Here is a 24,305-nt window from a genome sequence, read left to right as displayed (position 1 = left end):
TTATCTGCAAATGGTCATGGTCAGAACTCCTCACTAATTTTTACCTCCAATTTAAAAATTACTGGTTTCCTATCTAATTGCGCTGACCAGTGCCTCCAGATCAGCACTAAGTGATAGTAGTGATAGTGGACATCCATGCCTGTTGTAAATAAATGAATCAGTGAAGGCAAAGATGCTATTATTGGAAAGACTGATGATGAGACTATCTTCTTCTAAATACAAAATGAGTTTTCAATGTTCTAACAGCATGAAGCATCCTTAAAGACTAAACTATGACAAGGATATTTAATTTACTTCCATATTTTTTATTAATAAAATGCATTTACTTTTTACAGGCAAGTATGAACCACTTTGAGGTTTTCTTCCTACTCCCAATTCTCAATTCCTATGGGTGCGGTATCATCTAAGAGAATAAGCATTCTTGAATATTCTGGACATGTGGCATGGCCTTCTGTACCAACTCTTCTAGATATGCTTGCCTGGTGTGCCGTGGACCCTGAATCGATATAAACAAGTATACTTCGGGTGTCCCCAGTTGCTAAAGATATTAAGTTTCACACATAATAAATATTCAGACACTGCATGCTGAAAATAAAGAAAAGAAAATCAATGCCTTATAAAGAAATTCATCTCAAAGAATCCCAATGAATACTGATATAATTTTAAATTATATACTTTTTTTTTTCGAGATAGGATCTGGCTCTGTCACACAGTCTGGAATGCAGTGGCATGATCATGGCTCATTGCCACCTCTACCTCCTGGGCTCAAGCCATCCTCCCAGCTCAGACCCCGGAGTAGCTGGAACTACAGGCACACGCCACCACACCTAGCTAATTTATTAATTTTTTGTAGAGACAGGGTTTTGCCATGTTGCCCAGGCTGGTCTTGAACTCCAGGGCTCAAGCGATTTACCTGCCTAGGCCTCCAAAAGTGATGGGACTACAGGTGTGAGCCACCACGCCCGGCCTATATACTTTTTCTTTTCTAACATAACTATTTTCAAATATCAGTCTAATGAATGAGAAAATAAGCTACTGGAATAAAGAGCTTATGAAAAGATAAGCAGAGGGGAGAGGAGGATAATATGGCGACCAAGTGACCTCTCTGTTCCGCTGTTTCTCCCCTCCACACTCCTTGCTGGCTGTGCCGAGGAGCAGGGGCGAGAGAGCTTGTTGTCTAAAAACCAGAACTATGAAGCCAACTATAAGAACAGATAATATGAGCCCAAATGCATATGAATACATAATCAAATATGAAACTCTACAAATATGCTCATTTCTAACATATATGTATTGTTTTACCTTTATTTTCTCACTATTTGGCCAAAAAGTGTCATAAAACACTTGTTTTTACATGATATAAAATGTCTTCTACATCTCTTCAGTTACTCCCTGTGGCTAATTAAAAAAATGAGGATATATTTCATTTGCCTTGGTGAGTTTCAGGGGATTTATAAGCTAAGAGTTGATATTTTCCCCCACTGGGTTAGGAGTTTTACTTGTATTATCTGATATTAAATCTTTATCCTCTCTTCCTTTGAGCTTCTCTCTGCCTCTGTCCACTTCATATTGTACCATCATCTTCCTCCCCTATACTCAAGCAAAGTGAGGTAGTAACTATTACACTTAATAGTATTCAGGGAATGGAATAGTTGAGAAAGAACTGAGAAATTAAATACATATATTATAAAAAAGTGATAGCAGATGAGGAAGAATTTGACTTAGAAACTGCTTTTGCATTTGTCTGTCTTTTGCATTAAAATCCTTGTAAGCATTTCGAACTAAGAATTGAAGATCAGATAAGCCTTGTGTAACTCATGCTTTTGTCATAATTATTCTCATACATCACTTTACATGAAGCAATCCCAACAAATTTCTCCCAGTGATAGAGCTACTCATATCATTTCCCAGAGTACGCATTACCTGGAGTTCAAATGTTTGAACGGTGGTTCCTGTTTTGTTATATATAAACTGACCTAGGAAAATTTCTTCTCCTTCACATTTTTTTGTGATGCCCTATAAAGAAAGCAACAGATATAGAGATTGTAATGAATGGATGCAGTTGCGTTTTCAAAAAGAACCAACAATTCACCAGATATCTCTGTGTGTCCACCAGGGGCACGTTACTGTGATCACGCCAGTACTAACCTATACACCCAGAGGGCATTTAACAAGGGGCCAATGAGGCCAAAGGCTGATCACGGGACTGATTAGAAGGATAGAGGATGGATGGACACATAGATAGATAGATAGAGAGAGAGATAGATAGTTCCATAGATAGATAGAAGATAGATGAAAGATAGATGATTGATAGATAAACAGCTTATAGATGAAAGACAGATACATACATACAGAGCAAATCCCAACATTAACTTTGGCCTGATAACTCTATTTGCAATAAGCATACTTTGAATAAAATAAAAATGGGTCGCCATACTGAACTGATGTTTACCAAAATGAGATAAACATAAGCCAATTGCCAGATTTGGATCACACAGATAATTTCCTCTGAAAAGTAAGCTCCTGTTGACTGACAAAAACACTGATTTTTTTCTTTGTATGCAATTTCTCTTGTGCTTTTTATTCTTCTTCTCTACCCTTCAAATTGAAGATTTGTGAGAGGAGAATGCACTGGTGCAAACTAATTTATTTTGTGAATCTAAAGTTTATTGTTAGGTTCCTTAAATTATAATAACACAGCAAAATAAAGAGTACATTTGTTAAATCATTTTATAATAAAAATATTAATATCAAACTATAACATTGTTATTAAAAGAGTTGGATACATCATGGTTACATAATGTACTCATAATTACATATGTATGTGGGGAAAAGAAAGAGAGATCAGACTGTTACTGTCTCTATGTAGAAAGAAGTAGGCATAAGAGACTCCATTCTGTTCTGTACTAAGAAAAACTCTTTGCCTTGAGATGCTGTTAATTTATAACCCTACCCCAACCCTGTGCTCCAAACATGTGCTGTGTCAACTCAAGGTTAAATGGATTAAGGGCTATGTAGGATGTGCTTTGTTAAACAAACGCTTGAAGGCAGCATGCTTGTTAAAAGTCATCACCACTCCCTACTCTCAAGTACCCAGGGACACAAAACACTGCAGAAGGCCACAGGGACTTCTGCCTAGGAAAGCCAGGTATTGTCCAAGGTTTCTCCCTATGTGATCGTCTGAAATATGGCCTCATGGGAAGGGAAAGACCTGACCATCCCCCAGCCCGACACCCGTAAAAGGTCTGTGCTGAGAAGGATTAGTAAAAGAGGAAGGCCTCTTTGCGCTGAGATCAGGGGAAGGCATCTGTCTCCTGCTTGTCCCTGGGCAATGGAATGTCTCGGTGTAAAACCCGATTGTATATCCCATCTACTGAGATAGAAAACCGCCTTAGGGCTGGAGGTGAGACATGCTGGCAGCAATACTGCTCTTTAAGGCATTGAGATGTTTATGTACATGCACATCAAAAGCACAACACTTTTTTCTTTACCTTATGATGCAGAGACATTTGTTCACATGTTTTCCTGCTGACCCTCTCTCCACTATTACCCTATTGTCCTTTGTGCATCAGGCCTACCTAACAAGGCTGGAGCAAAATGCTGAGGGCGCCAGAGGGATCTCTCTGGGGGGGGCGGGGGGGGAAGAAAAGAACAGAAATGAAAAGAAAATGAAGGAAGGAATGAAGAAAGGAAGAAATTTATAAATTATCTGATGTGAATCAACATAATGGGGGAATATTTGTGCTTCTGAAGAAGAATTTGGGAAAGTTTTAGTAATAGGAGTACAGAAAACTAAGCAAATTAAAGAAAAATAGGCTGGGCACCAGTGGCTCACGTCTGTAATCCCAGCACTGTGGGAGGCCAAGGCGGGAGGATCCCCTGAGCCCTGGAGTTTGAGACCAGCCTGGGCAACATAGTAAGACCCTTATCTCTACTAAAACATTTAAAAAACAATCCCACGAGTTTGAAGTTGCAGTGAGCTGTGATTGTACTCCAACCTGGGCAACAGAGCTGAGACCCTGTCTCAAGAAAAAAAAAAAAAAGTAAAGCAATTATTACACTCAGAAACATTTAAAAAAATGGAAGAAAGTAGTATTTAAGTACACTAAATAGCTCAACTGAGAGCTGTTTTGTTCACATAGTCACTGTGAAAACATTGAGTATTGCTTGAACAAAAAGATAATACAGTCTTCTAGCAGTGCCTCAAATGTTAAACCTACATTTACCATGCTATCTAGGAATTCCAGTCTTAGGTATACACCCAAGGAAAACAAAAACTCACGTCCACACAAAAACTTGTACATGAATGTTTGTTGAAGCATTATACATAATGACGAAAAAAAAGAAAATAATTCAAATGTCCATCAACTGATGAATAGATAAATAAAATGTCATATATCTATACAATGAAATGTTATTCAGCAATAAAAAATAAATGAAATATTGAGACATACTACATCATAAATGAACCTTGAAAACAGTATGCTAAGTTAAAGAAGCCATTCACAAAAGATCACACATTATAAATGATTCAATTTATATGAAATGTATAGAGTACGTAAATTTATTGAGACAAAGTAGATTAGTGGTTGCCAGGGGCTGGAGGAGTACACTATAGGAATGGGAGGTGACGGCTAAGGGGTATGGGGTTTCTTTTTAGGGTAAGAAAAATGTTCTAAAATCGATTATGGTAATGGATACACAACTCTGTGAATATACTAAAAACCACTGAAGGGTGTATTTTAAATGAGTGAATTAATTGTTATGGGAATTACATCTCCAGAAACCTGTTTTGTTTTTTAAATTAAGACATAAACATGTTGGGAAGATGGAAGTGCCATGGAAAAGAGCTAATCTTCATTTTCCATGAGAGGATGTCATAATCAAAACTGAAAAATCAGGAAATAATGGCAAAAGCCAACATGGAGGCAAGTGCCTAAATAAACATCTAAAATTGTTGCAAATAGAAGCTTTGGGATAATGAGAATTGGAGATGTGGAGAAGTGGGACAAGGAATTACTGTTTCTTTACAAACTTTATGGAAATATTTTATTTTTACTTGTACATGTATAACTTTGATAAAAGTAAAAAAAATTGAATAATAGAAATCATTTGGTCCAACTCTCTCTCTTTGTAGGTGAGAAAGCAGAAGTCCAGGAAATAAGTGACACACTAGTTATCTGTCCTAGTTCAGAGGACAGCCCCTAATTCCTAGCCAACCACCTTCTATCAGGCCAATCTGAATGACAAATTTAGATAGCTTCTTACATAGACAGAAAATTCCTTGGGTGCACTGTAGATGTTTCCTGAGGGAGACACCTTCTCTGAGATGTGCTCCATGGTAACAGCAGTTGGTATGATCTTTGTAGCAAGCTTGATTAGGGTATGACCCTGGGAACCTGGAAAAGCCCAGCACTTTCCAGGGTAGACATCCGGCTAGAAAGAAAACACTGAATTAATCTCTTAACTAGTTATGTGAATCCATTCCCACAATACTAGTCAGCTAATCACTATTGACTGCAGATCTCTCTTATGCCTATCTAATAGGAAAACTCCCAAGGCACCTCTAGTGTGGTTGTTCTTCCAGAGCACTGTATGCTTATATCAATCAGAGCCCTTTATCGTATGAGCATGTTTTCTTTCATTGCTCTAACTAGACTGTAAGCTGTTATAAGGCAGCTAAAGGGCATGAGTGGTGGTGCTGGTAAGGCTAGTGATGGTGGTAGTGAGGATGATGATGGTGATCATTGTGGTGATGATGGTGGTAATAATGGTGGCGGTGGAGGTGACAGTGATGGTGGTAGTGGTAGTGGTGATGGTGTTGGCAATGGGGGTCATGGCGATAGTATCACCTAAAAAGGTGATGGTAGAGGTAATGGTGATGGTAGTAATGGTGGTGGTGGTGATAGTGATGGTGATAATTGAAGTGGTAGTGGTGATGGTGGTGATGAAGGTAGTGGTGGTGGTGGCAGTGATGGTGGTGGTGGTGGTGACAGTGGTAGTGGTGGTGGTGATGATGATGGACATGGGGGTGGTGACGAAGAAAGATGGTGAGGTGGTGGTGGTGGCAGTGATGGTGGCTGTGGTGGCAGTGATGGTGGTGATGGTGATGGACATGGAGGTTGTGATGAAGAAAGATGGTGCTGGTGGTGGTGATGAAGATGAGGGTGTTGATGGAGATGGGGGTGGTGGTGGTGGTTATGGTGTTAGAGAAGAAAAATGAGGTCTGCTACTTTGTATATATAAACTACAGCCTGGAATAAGATCAATGGGTTTTACCCCTGGAAGTTCTAAATTTGCAACTAACTTCAGGTGTATGGATCAAAGTTGAGAGGTGCTCTGCTGTCTATTGATGGCTACTGCCTTTAGAATGTAACTGAAAAGTTTGGTGGGGATCTTACTTGGAGATTTCTCCTGTTATAATTAGACTTAAGAACATGTGGTCTGAATAGCACTTAACATAGTACAGTACTGGCACTTAGGAGACAAGTACTTTCAACAAATGTTTGTTGAATGACTGAAGTTTTCAATGGAAAAGGATGGTCACAGAATCAACTTACAGAAAAGATATGGAATGTATATGTTTTACTTGAAAATAAAATAATCTAGTTTACTAATCTCAAAATGATAAATAAGTAAATAATTAATCATAGTTTACTGACCATAAAATAAGACATAATTCATGCAGTGTACTGACTATAAAAAATGTAATGAGATGATTTAGGTTCTGTAACAAGTTCAGACACTCTTATATTGCCTCCATTTTTAAAATTAACATTTTCATGATAAATAATAAGAACAAAATTCTAAAATAGAAATAAGTGATTCTTAATTTAGCTTTACCTGAAGAATAATATCTGGAGGCATTTCATGATTTAGGAAACCTATCCCATGCCAGTACAATTTTGCTTTATTATTTTTATAACTTTCTGAGGTCCCAGCTTCAATGATGGAGGCTCCTAAAATTATAAAGTAAGTTTAAAAATAAAGAAACAACATACCCAATTCAAAACACATCATTTGAATTTTAACAATGTCTCTAGAAAAATATTACTGGGCAAATTATAAGCGAGGTAAAATTCATACTCAGGAATTGATAGGAAAAGTATGACAGTTTTCACTACCATTGAAATTTTGTCATTTTGAAGAAAACTAGTTCTGTTCAGTTTCACAAAATGTATGATAAAAAAATTGAATTTTGAGGCAAGTAAATTAGAGATGAGAATATTATATGGATTCTGTATCACCTAAAAAGGTATACAGATCTTTATATTTTAACAGCTCATGTGATAAATGAGACTTCCTGTCACTCCCATTCACTCAATAACAAAAAAAGCAGAAAACCAACAATGCTCCAAATGTCCTTCAAGTTACATTTGTAGCAATTATGCAGATTCATTGAACTCAATTTTAATCAAAGAAATATGAAATATACTCATCAAACATTATCCCTTCAAGTTACTTCATTTTAGAAGCAAAATGTATTTTATACAGAATAAATAAAGAAAATGCAAATTGCTTTTACAAATTGCATTTGCATAACACACCACAACACTAAAAATACATGTGCCTCATCAAATATCTGATTATCCATACTTTTTCTTTCCTTCCTTTTTTTTTTTTTTTTGAGACAGTGTCTCACTCTGTCACCAGGCTGGAGTGCAGTGGCGCAATCTCGGCTCACTGCAACCTCCGCCGCCTGGGTTCAAGTGATTCTCCTGCCTCAGCCTCCCAAGTAGCTGGGGCTACAGGTGCCCGCCACCACGCTGGCTAAGTTTTTGTATTTTTAGTAGAGACGGGGTTTCACCATGTTGGCCAGGATGGTCTCGATCTCTTGACCTAGTGATCTACCCACCTTGGCCTCCTAAAGTGCTGGGATTACAGGCGTGAGCCACCACACCCAGCTGATTATCCATACTTTTTCTAAGATGACACACTTTTTGAAGTAGTAATTGAGTTCCTAGAGTTGCCAGATTTGGCAAATAAAAATACAAGACAGCCATTTAAATTTGAATTTCAGGTAAACAAAGAATAATTTTTTAGTAGTAGTCATGTCCCATACAATATTTGGGATACATTTATACTAAAAGATTATTTGCTATTTGTCTGAAATTTAAATGTAACTGGGCTCCCTTCATTTTATCTGGAAACCCTATGTGTACTTCGTTTTTGAAGGCTGATTCTGACTGCCCGCTCACTATTCCTACTCGACCAGCTGGCTGGACAGAATCTACATTTTCACCTGCTAATGTGGGGACCGAATACCCCATCTCCATAATCCTTTCCAGAAAAAAATTAAAATTTTAGTGTTGTGGAATTTTGAAAATAATTCATATTTATTCATTTTCTCATTCATTAAAAAAATTTAAATCCGCTTTATTAAGATGTAATTCACATCCTATACAATTCACTCATTTACAGTGTATGATTCAGGGTTTTGTATTATATTCTTAGAGTTGCATGGCCACCACAATCAATTTTAGAACATTTAGTCATCCCCAAAAGGAACCCATAGTGGTTAGCTGTCATTCCCCATTTCCCTCAACCTCTCTCCCCAAGCCTTGGCAATTATTAATCTATTTTCTGTCCCTGTAGATTTACCTATTCTGGACATTTCTTTTGCTGCTCTCTTGTAGTCAGTCACAGTATGTAGCCTTTTCACTAAGGCTACTTTCATTTAGCCAATGCATTTGAGATTTATGAATGTTGGAATGAGTATCAGAAGTTCATTCCTTTTATTGACAGCAGGTTAATATTCCATTGTATGAATGCATCTGTTAGTCTTTGTTGATGGACTTTGGGTTATTCTCAATTTTGGTGATTATGAATACAGGTGCTATAGACATTCTTGGCAAGTTTTGATGTGAACATGTTTCAATTTATCTTAGATAAATGTATAGAAGTGGGATTGCTAGGTCAATAAGGTGTTATATTGAACTTCATAAGAAATTGTCAAACTTTGCCAGAGTGGCTGTGCCATGTTACATTCTCACCCACAGTGTATGTGAGGTCCATTTGGTTCATGCGGTTGCCAGCACTTAGTATGGTCAGTTTTGTTTTGTTTGGCATTCTAATAGGTGTGTAATGATATAACAGTGAGGTTTTAATTGACATTTCACTAATGAATAATAATGTAAGGCATTTTTTCAAATACTTTTTTGACATGCATTTATCTTCTTTAATGAAGTGTCTTCCAAACCTTTTGCCTATTTTTTGTCTGGTTGTCTGTTTGCTTAATTGAGGCTTGACAGTTTTTTATAAATTCTGGATTCAAGAATGTGTGTGGTATCCAAATATTCTCTCCCAGCCTGTAACTTGTCTTTTCATTCTCGTAACTGTGTTTTGGCAGAGTAGAAATTAATTTTGATGAAGCCCATATTATCCATTATTTTCCTTTTACAATCATAGTTTTTGATGTTGTGTTTAAGAAAACTTTTCCTTTTTCTTTTTTTTTTTTTGAGATGGAGTTCACTCTTCTTGCCCAGGCTGGAGTGCAATGGCACGATCTCGGCTCACTGCAACCTCCACCTCCCGGGTTCAAGCGCTTCTCCTGCCTCAGCCTCCCGAGTAGCTGGGATTACAGACATGCGCTACCATGCCTGGCTAATTTTGTATTTTTAGTAGAGACAGGGTTTCTCCATATTGGTCAGGCTGGTCTCAAACTTCTGACCTCAGGTGATCCGCCCGCCTCGGCCTCCCAAAGTGCTGGGATTATAGGTGTGAGCCACCACACCCGGCCAAGAAAAGTTTTTCTAACTCTAAAAAATTTCTCTTATTTTTTTTTTCTAGCTGTAAGCTTTATATTTAAGACTGTGACCCATTTGGGGTTAATTTTTATAGATCGTGGGTTTTGGGCCAAGGTTTTTTTTTTATTTTTGCATATGAATGTCCACCTGTTCCAACACCACTGACTTGCCTTTTTTCCTTTTTCAAAAATCTATTCACCACAGGTGTGACCTACTTCTAGACTTTTTGTATTGTTCCATTGATTTCACGAATACCACATGCTCTTGATTACTGTAAACTTATAGTAAGCCTTAAAATCAGGTAGTGTGAGTTCTCCAACTTTGGCTCTTTTTTTCCCAAAACAAATTTGGCTCTTCTAGTTCCTTCACCATTCCACATACATTTTGAAAACGGTTGTCAATTTCTACAAATAATCCTGCTGAGATTTTGATTAGGATTATATTGAATCCACAGAAAAGTTGGACAGTATTGTCATCTTAATGGTATTGAGTCTTCTAATCCATAAACGTGGTATACTTGTCCATTTATTTAAATCTTTTTTTATTTATTTCATTATTGTTTTTTAGTTTTTAGCTCTCAGTTCCCACATTTTGTTAGTCTTATACCTAAGTATTTTATGTTTTTTACTGCATTTATGAATAGTGTTGCTTTTAAATATTCTCTAATTTTCTATTATTAGTATATAGAAATTGTATATATACCCTTGAACTTGTAAACCTCACTTACTCTAGTAGATTTTTTTGGTGGTTTTTCTACATAAGCAATCATGTTGTCTCTGAATAGAGCCATTTTTATTTCTTCCTTTCTAATTTGCATGCCTTTTCCCCCATCCTCTGCCTTTCTTACTCTCTCTCTCTCCCAGTTTTTCTTCATTTCCCTTTCCTGTCTTTTTTTAATATTAGTTGAAATTTTTTATTTATTTTTTATTTTTTTTGAAACTGAGTCTCGCTCTGGGGCCCAGGCTGGAGTGCAATGGCGCAATCTCAGCTCACTGCAATCTCCGCCTCACCTCGCGGATTCAAGCGATTATCCTGCCTCAGCCTCCTGAGTAGCAGGGATTACAGGCGTGCACCACCGCGCCTGGCTGTTTTGTATTTTTAGTAGAGCCGGGGTTTCACCAGGTTGGCCAGGCTGGTCTCGAACTCCTGACCTCAATTGATCTGCCTGCCTCGGCCTCCCAAAGTGCCAGGATTATAGGCGTGAACCACGTGCCTGGTCTCCATTTTGATTTCTCTATTAGCTTTTGGATGTCTCTGTATTTTTAAGTAATTGTTCTCATGATTACAACGCACATACCTAGCAGCTCATAGTTTAAGAGTTAACTTTTTATCATTCATATAAAATCTTTACATTTATAAATGCCCATTAAATCTCACTCACTGACTTTTCCTTTATGGTTGTCATAGTATTAAATTTACATATATTAGCCCTCCACGCCCAGACAATGCCATACATTTTTTCCTTTCAACAGCCATACATATTTTAAAGTACTTAAAGAAAGAAAATTACCTCATCTTTTGTTGTTGTTGTTTTGAGATGGAGTTTCGCTCTCCTCACCCAGGCTGGAGAGCAGTGGCATGATCTCCGCTCACCGCAACCTCCGCCTCCTGGGTTGAAGCTATTCTCCTGCCTCAGCCTCCGGAGTAGCTGGAATTACAGGCATGCGCCACCACGCCCGGCTAATTTTTCTCTTTTTAGTAGAGACAGGATTTCACCACGTTGGCCAGGCTAGTCTGGAACTCCTGACCTCAGGTGATCCACCCGCCTCGGCCTCCCAAAGTGCTGGAATTACAAGGCATGAGCCACTGTGCCGGGCCACCTCATCTTTACTCACAGATGAGGCTGTTGCTCTTTCTTCATTCTTTAAGTCCCGAGTTTCTTTTTGGTGTCATTTCTATTGAGCTGAAGAACTTCCTTTAGCAGATTCATTGGCAGAGGATTTTCTTAGTTTTTCTCCATCTAAAAATGTCTTCATTTTGCCTTCATTCCTGAAAGATATTTTCACTGGATCTATAATTCTGCATCGCTAGATCCTTTCCTTCAGCACTTTAAACATGTAGTTTCCTTCTCTTCTGGTCTCTTTAACTTCTGGTAAGAAATCTGTAATAATGCGTAGTTTTTTTTTAGCTTCTTTCAAATATTTTTCTTCATCTTTGATTTTGAGCAATTTAACTATGATGTGTCTGGATGTCATTTTCCTTGAATTTATCTTGTTTCTGATTTGCCATGCTTTTTGAATCTGTAAATTTATGGTTTGTTTTTTTTTTTTTAAATTGAGTTTGAGATGTTTTTAGCTATTACTTCTTTAGATTATTGTCCTACATTGGTCTCTTCTTCATCTCCCTCTGAGACTACAAGGATAAGAATATTATACCTTTTTATAGTGTCCTATAGGTTTCTGAAGTTCTGTTTGCATTTTTTTCAAACATTTTTTCATTCTTTTCAAACATTTTTTCATTCTTTGAATTGCATAATTTCTTTTGATCTATCTTCAACTTCACTACTTCTTTATTTTTAATTTTTAAGTTCGGGGTACATGTGCAGGTTTGTTACATAGAAAAACTTGGGTCATGGGGATTTGTTGTACAGATTATTTTGTCACCCAGGTGTTAAGCCTAGTGTCCATTACTTATTTTTCCTGATCCTCTCCCTTCTCTCACCCTTCATCCTCCAATAGGCCCCAGTATGTGTTGTTCCCCTCTATGTGTTTATGTGTTCTCATCATTTAGCTCCCCCTTATAAGTGAGAACATGTGTTTTTGGTTTTCTATTCCTGTGTTAGTGTGCTAAGGATAATGGCCTCCAGTTTCATCCATGTCCCCGCAAAGGATATGATCTTGTTCTTTTTTATGGCTGCATAGTATTCCATAGTGTCTATGTACAACATTTTCTTTATCCAGTCTATCATTGATGGGCATTTAGGTTGGTTCCATGGCTTTTCTATTGTGAATAGTGCTACAGTGAACACATGCATGCATATGTCTTTATAACAGAACAATTTACATTCCTCTGGATATCCCAGTAATGGGTTTGCTGGTTTGAATGGTATTTTTGTTTTTAGGTCTTTGAGGAATCACCATACTGTCTTTTGCAGTGGTTGAAATAATTTACACTCCCACCAACAGTGTATAACCATTCCTTTTTCTCCACAACCTTGCCAGTATCTGTTAGTTTTTGACTTTTTGATAATAGCCATTCTGACTGGTGTGAGATGTTATCTCATTGTGGTTTTGATTTGCATTTCTCTTATGATCAGTGATGCTGAGATTTTTTTCAAATGATTCTTGGCCATATGCGGGTCTTCTTTTGAAAAGTGTCTGTTCATGTCCTTTGCCCACTTTTTAACGGGGTTGTTTTGTTTTCTTGTAAATTTGTATAAGTTCCTTATAGATGCTGGGTATTAGACCATTGTTGGATACAGAGTTTGCAAAAATTTCCTTCCATTCTGTAGGTTGTCTGTTTACTCCGTTGACAGTTTCTTTTTCTGTGCAGAGTTCTTTAGTTTAATTAGATCCCATTTGCCAATTCTTACTTTTGTTGCAATTGCTTTTGATGTCTTTGTCATGATATCTGTGCCCATGTCTATGTCCTGAATGGTACATACAACTTTCAGGCTGAGACTATGGGGTTTTCTAGATATAGGATTATGTTGTCTGCAAACAAGTATAGTTTGACTACCTCTCTTCCTATTGGGATGTGCTTTATTTCTTTTTCTTGCCTAATTGCCCTGGCCAGGACTTCTAATACTGTGTTGAATAGGAGTGAATTTATAGGCAATACCTAGGTTGTCTTCCAGGGTTTTTTTTGTTTTTTGTTTTTTTTGTAGTTTTGGCTTTTACATTTAAGTCTATATTCCATTTTGAGTTAATTTTTGTATATGGTGTATGGAAGGGGTCCAATTTCAGTCTTCTGCATATGGCTAGCCAGTTATTCCAGCACCATTCATTGAATAGGAATACTTTCTGCAATGTTTGTTTTTGTCAGATTGGTAGAATATTAGATAGTTGTAAGTGTGTGGCCTTATTTCTGGGTTCTGTATTCTGTTCCATTGGTCTGTGTGTCTCTTTTTGTACCAGTACCATGCTGTTTTGGTTACTGTAGCTCTGTAGTATAGCTTGAAGTTAGGTAATGTGATGCCTCCAGCTTTGTTCTTTTTGCTTAGGATTGCCCTTGTTATTTTTGATTTCATATGAATTTTAAAATAGTTTTATCTAGTTCTGTGAAGAATGTCAATGGTAGTTTAATAAGAATAGCATTGAATCTATAAATTGCTTTAGGCAGTATGGCCATTTTAATGATATTGATTCTATTCATGCACATGAGATGTTTTTCCATTTGTTTGTATCATCTCTGATTTCTTTAAGCAATGGTTTGTAGTTCTCTTTGTAGAGATCTTTCACCTCCAAAATTGCTGTATTCCTAGGTATTTTATTCTTTTTGTGGCAATTGTGAATGGGAGTTCATTACTGATTTGGCTCTTGGCTTGACTTTTGTTGGTGTATAGGAATGCTAGTGATTTTTGCACATTGATTTTGTATGCTGAGACTTTGCTGAAGTTGTTTATCAGCTTAACAAGCTTTCGGGCTGAGGCCATGAGGTTTTCTAGATATAGGATTATGTTGTCTGCAAACAGGGATAGTCTGACTTCCTCTCTTTCTATTTGGATGCCCTATATTTCTTTCTCTTGCATGATTGCCCCGGCCAGGACTTCTAATACTGTGTTGAATAGGAGTGACTTCACTACTTTTTTTCTCTGTTTTTCTTTTTCTATTATTAAGCATATATAGTCAAATTTTATTTTAGATCTTGTATTTTTCAGTTCTAAAATTCCATCTGGTTCTTTTTATTCTCTTGGCTGAGAACGGGTATCTTTTCATTCATTTCAAGTGTACTTACTTTCACCTCGTAAAGCATAATTATGCTAGCTGCTTCAAGTCTTTGTGTGACAGTTCCAACATCTGTGTCATGATGGGGTTGGCATTTGTTGTCTTTTCCCTTGGAAGTTGGTCTTATTTCCCTAGGAGTTTGCATGCCAAGTAATTGTGATTTGTACCCTAGACATATTGAATATTATATCCTAAGACTCTGAGTCCTATAACAATCCACTAGGGAATGCTTTCATTTGCTTCATCAATCAGCCCAGAAATGTCAGTCCTCCCTCCTTTTATGGATGGTGGTTGCAATCTCAATTCAGTCCTCAAAACCTTTACTACAGGCCTGTCATGTCCATGTACCACTCAGGGGTTAGTCCAAGACTTGAGCCATAGTTTACATCATTGCCAAATTCTCAAAGCCTCCACTTTGCTGTTTTGGGTCTGTTCCCATGAATGGGCAGCTGAGAGGTGAGGCCAGAAGGGGAGCAAGCATCTTCTCTCCAGCTTTGCCTTCCCAGGCTTTCTCCCCACACTCTCTGGCCCACAGGACTACTTTATTCTGCGACTTTTGCTAGAAAAATGGGGCTTCTCTCACAGATTTAGCTGCCCACCTTGCTGCCACGTTTGCAGCTCTGTAATTGCTGCCTGCCTCAGCCTAGGCTGCAAGAGAAATAAAAGAAAAAAGAAACTCCCACAGGGCTCACATCTGCAGTTTTTGGTTCCCCTCTACCAACTGCCGGCTTTGTTTACTTTTCAGCCCACTCAGGTAGTTGCTCTTTGAATTTTGTCCAGATTTTTTTTTTCATTGTAATCAGTTGGAAGGGACTTAAGAGGCTTTCTCCATCTTGGCCAAAACAGAGCTGACATTTGTTTCCACATCTATGGTTACAGAGAAGCCTGAGCATTTCCTTCGTTTCCTCACTCTACATGTGCTACTCCTGCACCTACATTCATCATCATAGGCTTTTCAAAATGGAAGTTGTAAATACTTCCAAATCAATTGATATAAATACATCAATACAAAGAAGAAAGCATTAAAAAAGTGTATCAGAATGCCAAGACCAAAACAAACAAACAAACAAACAAAAAACACAACTATGGTTCCTCTCCCATCTTGTCCCAACACTCATGCTTTAGGGAATCAGGTTTGGGAAAGTTCTGCCCTCTAACTCACTCTCTCAAAAACACATGCTCACAAGATTGAGTAATCATGCTGTTCCAAATGCTCTCTAGTTCACGCAAGCTGGAAATTTATTTCCCTGGCATAAATTTGACTATCAATTGATTAAAATTAGCATTACTGTGTGTTTTATATTTCTGTTCTCCTTCTGTCCCTTTCTTCTTTCCTTCCACATTGTTCACTGAACACATATTTTTCATAGACTATTATAGGCAGGGCATGGTAGAGAAGATTAAGGTTAATGATTCATAGCCTTAGCCCTTAAGAATTAATTTTAATTGGAAGATATTAGGAACATTATATATAACCTTTAAACTCTGTCATTTAATCCCTAATAATGCATTTAGATTGGTTATCATAAGTCATTTTAGTATATAATAATATAAAATGTCCTAATATTTTGTGCCTTCCACAACTTCACTGTGGCATCTTGGCTTTCTTGGTGGTTCTTTTAGATGCTTGTTAATGAAGTTGCACAGGCTTTGTTCCCTGGAACATTTGCACTCAGAAAGCAATCAGTGACAACTATTTCTATTCTCTTCTTTATTATCTAAATTGATTAATTTCCCCCCTCTCAAGTGACCAGATAAATATGTTTTCCTCATAAACAAATGTAGAGGATAAAGACACTCCTGAAGCATTCTTTTTTTTAATGTTCCTCTTTTCACTTTTTCTGTACTCACCGGCCGACTTCAGGGCATAATCAGCCATCTGGACTTGGTCTTCTCTCAACTTTTTAAGTACATAATTGACCAAGTTTGACATTTCCTGTAGAAATTTTAGAAACAGTTTTCTGTTAACAATGTCTGCCAACTGCTTGAGTTCTGACCATTCGTTTTATTGATTTGCACCTAATTTGCAAAATTAGAATAGCAGTAAGCACCTATCAGCTGCACTCTGAGCCAGGCACTGTGCATGGATCAGGACTGACATCTTCACAGCTGTTGGGAGTGTCCTTCTCAGGGATACGATGTAAATAAAGCCAAGGTTTGTTCAGGGACTCCCACAAGGTCACACAGCATGGTGGACCTGGGGTCCCTTCTGAAGCCTTAATCACTGCATCACCGTGCTCTCCTAGTGAGATGTGAAATGAGGTTGTGCTGTGACCTACTCTGTTCCGTCCCTCATTAGTGTCCTGTGGTTAGCAGTAAGAGAAAATGTGGCATATATACACCATGGAATACTATGCAGCCATAAAAAATGATGAGTTCATGTCCTTTGTAGGGACATGGATGAAATTGGAAATCATCATTCTCAGTAAACTATCACAAGTATAAAGCTAAGGTTTGTTCAGGGACTCCCACAAGGTCACACAGCATGGTGGACCTAGGGTCCCTTCTGAAGCCTTAATCACTGCATCACCATGCTCTCCTAGTGAGGTGTGAAATGAGGTTGTGCTGTGACCTACTCTGTTCTGTCCCTCATTAGTGTCCTGTGGTTAGCAGTAAGGGAAAATGTGGCATATATATACCATGGAATACTATGCAGCCATAAAAAAATGATGAGTTCATGTCCTTTGTAGGGACATGGATGAAATTGGAAATCGTCATTCTCAGTAAACTATTGCAAGGACAAAAATCCAAACACTGCATGTTCTCACTCATAGATGGGAATTGAACAATGAGAACACATGGACACAGGAAGGGGAACATCACATTCTGGGGACTGTTGTGGGGTGGGGGGAGGGGGGAGGGATAGCATTAGGAGATATAACTAATGCTAAATGACGAGTTAATGGGTGCAGCACACCAGCATGGCACATGTATACATATGTAACTAACCTGCACATTGTGCACATGTACCCTAAAACTTAAAGTATAAAAAAAAAAAAAAAAAAAAAGAACAAGCAAGCTTCCTCTTCCCCCCAGTCAGGGATGAGGACTAAATCTAGTGTTCACAGTGATTCTGTGGAGGGTGGGATTTAATGGTATTTAACAATTCCTTTTTGCTTTTCTGTAATTTCCAACTTTTCTATAATAAACATGCATAGCTTTTTTAAAAAAGAAGACTTGAACATTCTAGAGTTATTTGGGAATCAAGGCAGTTTACACAGACTACATGATTGTTTATATTAGACATTTTTCACCCACTCTAATTAATATTGGGTTCTGAAGGATGATCTCATTCTAAAAACCAACCAAACAAACAATCAAAACCAAAAGCACCCTAAGCAGGCATAACAGTTCAAGTTCAAGATGTCTAAACGTAACACCTTCACAGTGACAAGGATGAAATGGGGCCTGGAGGGCGGCAGGTGGTCCGTGTCAGATTGCTGTGCATTTCAAAAAATAGACATTAGGGAAGAAAAAGAAGGTAGTAATGACAGCAGAAGAGAAAGAAGCAAAATAGAGCTCATGGTTTCCAACACAGTTTTGCCTGAATCTGATGCTGACTAGACTAACTGTGTTAGCTATGAAGATGATGAATGCAAATCTTTTGCTATTTAAGGTATTTGTGTATAAAGCTCAGAGACTGTTCCTTCTTTCTTTCTTTCTTTTTTTTTTTTACTAGAAAATAGAACAGTTATTTATTTTAGCATGAAGTAAGTCATATGCAATAGAATGTCTTCTCTGTGACACAGCATTTATGAAACACTGGGTTTCTGTACACAAACCAAGTATCAGTCAGCACTGGACTTCCCACTGGGAGAAGAAGCAGATGTGACATCGGAAGGACATACTCACTTCCCGTCAGCCTGGACATCCTCACTAACCACCACCCCACCCTGCCCAACCCGCCTTGCCTCATCCAGGACCTCTGTGTGGTCTGGGTCCTCCACAGGGTCTCCATGGGTGTTCCAGTTGTGATTATTGTCTGTACCATCCTTCATATCTCTAAGCAATGCCTTCAGGACATCTATTTGTTCGATCAAAAATAGAATTTGACGAAAATTGTTTTCCAGAGTCTGGCTTTCCTTCCTGTAAAGGGAGAACCTCAGCATGAGAGGAAGAAAATGTAAAGCTCCTGTTATCAGCTGTTGCTGGGCTCCACCCGCCACGTGATGAGGTGCTTTATATTGTTGAAGATATACATTCTTGAGTGAGGGAAGAGCAGAGCGTGCCCATTTCTCTAAAGCATCACTCTTCACTAAAAAAAAACCAAGGACGTCCAGGGGTCACATGGCTGAGGGTGTCCTAGTGCTTGGCCGGGCTCTGCACAGGGCAGGCAAGGCTCAATCAACCTTGCTGGTCCCCCAGCTGGGTAATGTCACACAGGTGAATCCTAAATCCCACTGGTACCCTCCTTCCAATAAGGAACACCTTGCATTTCCAGTGTAGTACAGAGCAGTGGCTCTCGAACTGTAGCCTGAGTTCGGTGGATGTGCCTTGGGCAAGGAGTGCTGGTGGATCCAGCCAGTGGGCAGTGACTGGTTACCAGTTTGATGGCCTGAGCATGCAAGATTTTACTTCCCAAGAATGGGTTTTCTATGTTTACAGTTTGAAAATTACTAGTAGAGAGAATAAGAAAATGTCAAGCGAATAGGTATTTCTTTATGCTGAAAAAGTATAAGCACTACTTATCTGGTATTTTTCCCCATTTATAAAACAATACATGTTTAAAATTGGGAAAAAACCAAGCATTTAGAAGAAATAAACACTGTTAAATTTTAATGACTTTCTACCAGTTTTTATTCCATGCAAAAAATTAGTAAGAAAATAGAAATAATATTTATAATTTTGTGTCTCCACTACACTTTCAAATCATTAAAAACTATTTTAAAATTATTTAAATGGCTTTATAATTCTTCATTTCATGAATATATTCCAATGTATTTAACCATTGGCTTATTTTTCTTATACATTTTTCTTATCCGTTTTCTTATCCATTTTCTTATCCATTTTTAGTTATCATAAATGACATGGAAAGCACACCTCAGTGTGTATTTTGTCAAGGAATGCTCCATAGAAATAGAAATATATAAAAGGGCAATTAATTTTCTAAAGTACTACAGATGTTACTGTTTGGTGTTTAAAATTTTAAATTATGTATATGCACAAGTGAGAGAAGGCAATTTTTATTTCGTTGTTTCCTTCTTCTGATAAATCCAAATAACAATAAATGTACTATTTTTAATACTAAATACAGCATGTGTAGATTAACTCACCTCTAACCCTTTAATCTTTTCTATCTCCTTTTTTTCTTTTTCTTCCTCCTTTCTTTCCATCTGCATATATATATAGAGAAATGCTAGGAATGATGTCATTAAATATTAATAATAGTTATTTCTGGGAGTGAAATTTTGAGTTATTTCAGGGAGTAACTTTTCTTTCTTATACTTTTCTGTACGAAAACATTTCAGTATTTGAAACCACACCAAAAAGAGGCACATAGCAAAAAACTGCACTCACTTTAAAAGTTCCAGTTGCTCTTTAGGCATATGAAGTCTGGCCTGAAAACAACAGAAAAAGATAAATCATTCTGAATTCTGCTTATTCAAATAGAGTTTTTTTTTTTTTCTCAGAAAAGGGAAATAAATAGCACGTTGACTCCTGATATACAGATGTGCTGGCTGGAACTCAGGAGCATCCTCTGAGAGGCCCGCCTCTTTCCCAGCCTCACCTGTACATCATGAATGTATTTGAAAGAGATGAGGTAATGCAAATCTATTTAATGAGTGACATTCAACAGGAGCTCTTGGATGGGAACATCATTTCCTATTTCTTAAGACTGTAAAGGCCTGAACACAGTCTGAGAGGGAGGTTGGAAGAGGAAAAAATAGAGGGAAGAGGAAGGGAAGACAAGGGGGAGAGGCGCCCCTGGTGGATGTGGAAAAACCCAAGGAGCACATGGCGACGTTAGAGGGCCATGCTGAGCTCTTCGGGCTTGTCCCTGAACAAGGAGGGGGACTCCCATTTACAAATAAGAAAGGAATGTGATTACTTTTGGGCTAGATTGGCAATCACAATCAGAAAATTGCAGAAATTTATCTAACACTGGTGACATGTCTGGTATAGATAGTCTCTGGTACGAATGGTCTTGGTGGTGCCCAAACCAAGACAAGAAACCAAGAAAAGGTAAAGTTACTGTTTGGACACAACATGTGGCTTCAGAGGACTTTCTGCTATGGAGGTGGTCAGTGAAAACATAAACACCGGGGAGATAGAGGATGCTGGAATGCAGGCAGCACTCTGGTCTACAGTACTGGGCTACTGTGCTGCCTGTTCCTCACCTGGAATGGGGGAGTGGCCTAGCCGCCTCTTCCTGTCACTGAGAAGACCTTGGGTCCCGGTGGCCAGCACCTCTGTGTCCCTTAGCTCATCCTGCTGTGTGTCTTCCAGGCCCTGCCACAGATGACGGTGGTTGGGTGCTCACATTTCAAATGCCCTGCAAGTCATTAGCCTGGGAGCGTCCAAAGCCCTGCACTCTCTTCCCATCTGCCTTTACCCAGCATGAGACACACACACACAAACACACACACTCCACATACACACGCTCGTACACACATATGCACATGCTCATATGCACACATGCATACTCACATATGCACACATGCACACTCACATATGGACACATGCACAGCCCCTATTCCAACATGGTTGGAGAAGGTCAATAATATTACCAACAGAGAAAGGAGGGCAAAAGAGAGCACCTTGGGGCACCAATCTTGAAGGGCTCAGAAGCCAGCAACTGAGTGGACAAGCTGGTGAGAAGGGGACAAATGTAAAAGGGTGATCTCTTCCCCAGAGAATTCCAGGAAAAATAGTCAACAATACCCATCGAGGGATGGCTCCTGACATCCTTTCTTTACATCTGGAACTCCCCTACCCTGACATGTTTTACTCAAGTGGTTTATCAATTAAGAGGCACTATCTTTGACTATGTGCCAAGAAAATGTAGATCAGAGTGGAGGAATGATCAAGTGTGAAAACGAAGTCTGACCCAAGCAATCAATTCCCTTGGGATTAAACTTATATCTTGGAGGATTCCCGCAGCAGTTTCCAGAAATTTGTCTCATCCACATACTCTTCCTGCCAGGTTGGGAAGCAGACACCTCTGCCTTTAAGGATCACTTTCTTGTAGCAACAAAGCTCACACTTCAGACACCCAACAGAGAACTCAAAGGGACCCTGTGAGTTTCCTGGGGCTCTTGACACACATGACCATAAACGGGGTGGCTTGAAACAATGGAAATTTATTCTGTCACTGTTCTGGAGGTCAGAAGTGTGAGGTCAACGTGTCCTCATGGTTACACTCCTCTGTAGGTCCTCAGGGAGATTCTGTTTCTTGCCTTTTCTAACTTCTGGTGGCTCTGGGCATTCCTAGGCTTGTGGCTGTGTCACTCTAGTCTCTGCCTCTGCCTTTACGTGGTCTCCTTTTCTCCTGTCTGTGTCTCTCTCCTCTGTAAGTCTCCTAAAGAGATCCCTGTCACTGTATTTAGGACCCATCTGAGTAATCTAGGATGATTTGATCTCAAGAACCTTAATTACATCTGCAAATACCTTTTTCCCAAATAAAGGTCACATTCACAGGTTCTGGGGGTCAGGAGGTAGACATATCTTTTTGGGGATCACCTTTCAACCTCCTACAGTGACCATCAATGTGTTATCTGGGAAATAATGCTCCATCTTTATCCAGTAATTAGCCTGCTTTTCTGTTTCAAAGACTGGCTTTTTATCAGTTCGCTCTGCCCAAAATAGTGCTACACACTATAAATGTGTTGTGTCTTGAGTGATGTTATTGTGTCATGTGTGATAATGATGTCAGAATGGAATGTAGTGAGGCACATAGAAAAATATTGCCTTGCTTTTATTCTGAACAATTACACTTCTTATACGTTCTCCTCAACATTTTTATTTTGACAAGGATGTGAATTTGGGAGCTTATCATTGGTAGATATTCTCACTTCTAGTTTTTCGCATTCTGTTTGAGCAAGTTCCCTGTCAGTAGGAACAGTGTTTTCAATTTGTTTCTTTTTTCTGTTCTAGCCTTAAAATAACATACAGAAAATACTCCTCAATTAATTTGCTGATAAATGAACTTGAGAGTTCCTTGAAAAATAAAATATTTCACAATTTAAAAAACATTTTTATTTTGCTTCATTCCCAAAAGCATTTCAGGCAAGTTCTACTATAGGAACATGTATAGAATAAGAACATGTAGGACAAAACAGTAAGTGAGGAAGTGAAAGCGAAGATAAAATAAAGATTGGAAAAGTAAGATAATGCAAGAAGGATGAGGTTGGAACCTACTCGTGTCTGAAATTCTTAAAAGTTATTAGCTGTGGGCTATAAATTTGTTTCAGAGCATCACAGCAACCAAATGGGTGGGAGAGGGGGCAGGCCAATGACCAAAATTTACCACATCCACAATGTGGAAAAAGAAAATCAAAAGTGTTATAAAGGCTACTTTGTGTATAGTTGATTATCTTTCTGCAACATTTCTGGCAATGAGATGGGGGTTCGGTGTCCTAGGAACCTTCCTAAAACATCCCTCCCTGTAGGCTGTTGGCCTCATGACAAAGCCTATGTCAGGGAAAGCCTCATCAGATGTGAAAATGTCCAGAGCACTCATTAAGAGGACACAGCCACCAGGGATATTGTTTTCAGCAACAAAGTCCCTGTGCCTCATCCTAAGCATGGATTAGGGTAGGGTCTGTCTGCATGTGCTGTCAATTTACAGCCTTCTGAGATACGAAGGCTTCAGGTAGAGGCTGGCAAAGAAATAGCCATGGGCAAAGCCCAGTTTTACTTGTTTTTTGTTTAGTTTTTTTTTTTTTTCTTCAGATAATGTTGACTGAGACCCAAAGCTTTATGCCTTGGAACATGGCTCTAGTAATTTGAACCAGATAAATTCAATGATGTGTTAACACATTTCTGACATGGTCATTAAAATTTTTTTTCTCAATGAAGTCCCATAAGATATCTAACTTTAAACCATGTAACTTCAAGGTGAATCCTACAAACTATAGTGATTGCAGACTGTGCCCTGGGTAAATAACTAAGCTTGCTGCTTAATATAGGTTTAAGATAGAAACCAATTAAATATTGGAGTAAGTAATTCGAAGTCATTGGTCTTGAACTCACAACTGTGATCACTATGGCTTGAATATCTATGTTTCTTCCAAAATTTATGTTGAAACTTAATCCTCATTGTGGTGGTGTTAAGAGGTAGGGTCTTTTGGGGAGTGATTAAGTCATGAAGGTACCACCCACGTGAATAGGATTAGTGCTTTTAATAAAAAGCTTGAAGGAAGTAGTTTAGGTCCTTTTCGCCCTTTGACCTTCTACCATGTGAAGACACAAGAAAGCTCTCATTAAACATAGAATGCTCATGCCTTGATCTTGGACTTCACAGCCTCCAGAACTGTGAGAAAGACATTTCTGTTCTTTATAAGCTACCTAGTCTATGGCATTTTGTTACAACAGCACAAATGGATTAAGACTGTGCTGGTGCTTTGAAAGTGGCATGTGACAATAAAATTTTGTTCTCAGTGTAGCAGTGAGCAAAGTGTTAGTCTGAATGGCAGGCCCAGTCTCAACAAAATCTGGGTCCTCGGGGAGGATC

The 24,305-nt window shown here is 38.5% G+C and overlaps 1 protein-coding gene across 4 annotated transcripts in view; it reads right to left on the bottom strand.

The window, feature by feature from the left end:
* Positions 1–284: 284 nt before the first annotated feature.
* SUN3 (Sad1 and UNC84 domain containing 3) overlaps positions 285–24,305 on the bottom strand; it is a 40,000-nt gene continuing 15,979 nt past the window's right edge. The window contains exons 5-11 of one of the 4 annotated variants that reach the window (XM_054495379.1): positions 20,150–20,190; positions 18,556–18,718; positions 16,484–16,568; positions 6,844–6,959; positions 5,269–5,436; positions 1,924–2,016; positions 285–585 (exon numbers count right to left, since the gene is read on the bottom strand). In XM_054495379.1, the coding sequence (XP_054351354.1) occupies positions 466–585; positions 1,924–2,016; positions 5,269–5,436; positions 6,844–6,959; positions 16,484–16,568; positions 18,556–18,718; positions 20,150–20,190 (786 nt within the window). In that variant the 3' untranslated portion in view covers positions 285–465. Of the gene's footprint in view, positions 586–1,923; positions 2,017–5,268; positions 5,437–6,843; positions 6,960–16,483; positions 16,569–18,543; positions 18,719–20,149; positions 20,191–24,305 lie in introns of all 4 variants that reach the window. The other 3 variants (XM_054495378.1, XM_054495380.1, XM_054495381.2) reach the window with 3 other exon arrangements.

The sequence above is a fragment of the Pongo pygmaeus genome, chromosome 6 (genome assembly GCF_028885625.2).
Source record: "Pongo pygmaeus isolate AG05252 chromosome 6, NHGRI_mPonPyg2-v2.0_pri, whole genome shotgun sequence".
NCBI classification, from domain to species: domain Eukaryota; kingdom Metazoa; phylum Chordata; class Mammalia; order Primates; family Hominidae; genus Pongo; species Pongo pygmaeus.
Note: the sequence above shows the minus strand (reverse complement) of the source record. Positions and strands in the feature narration are given on the sequence as shown.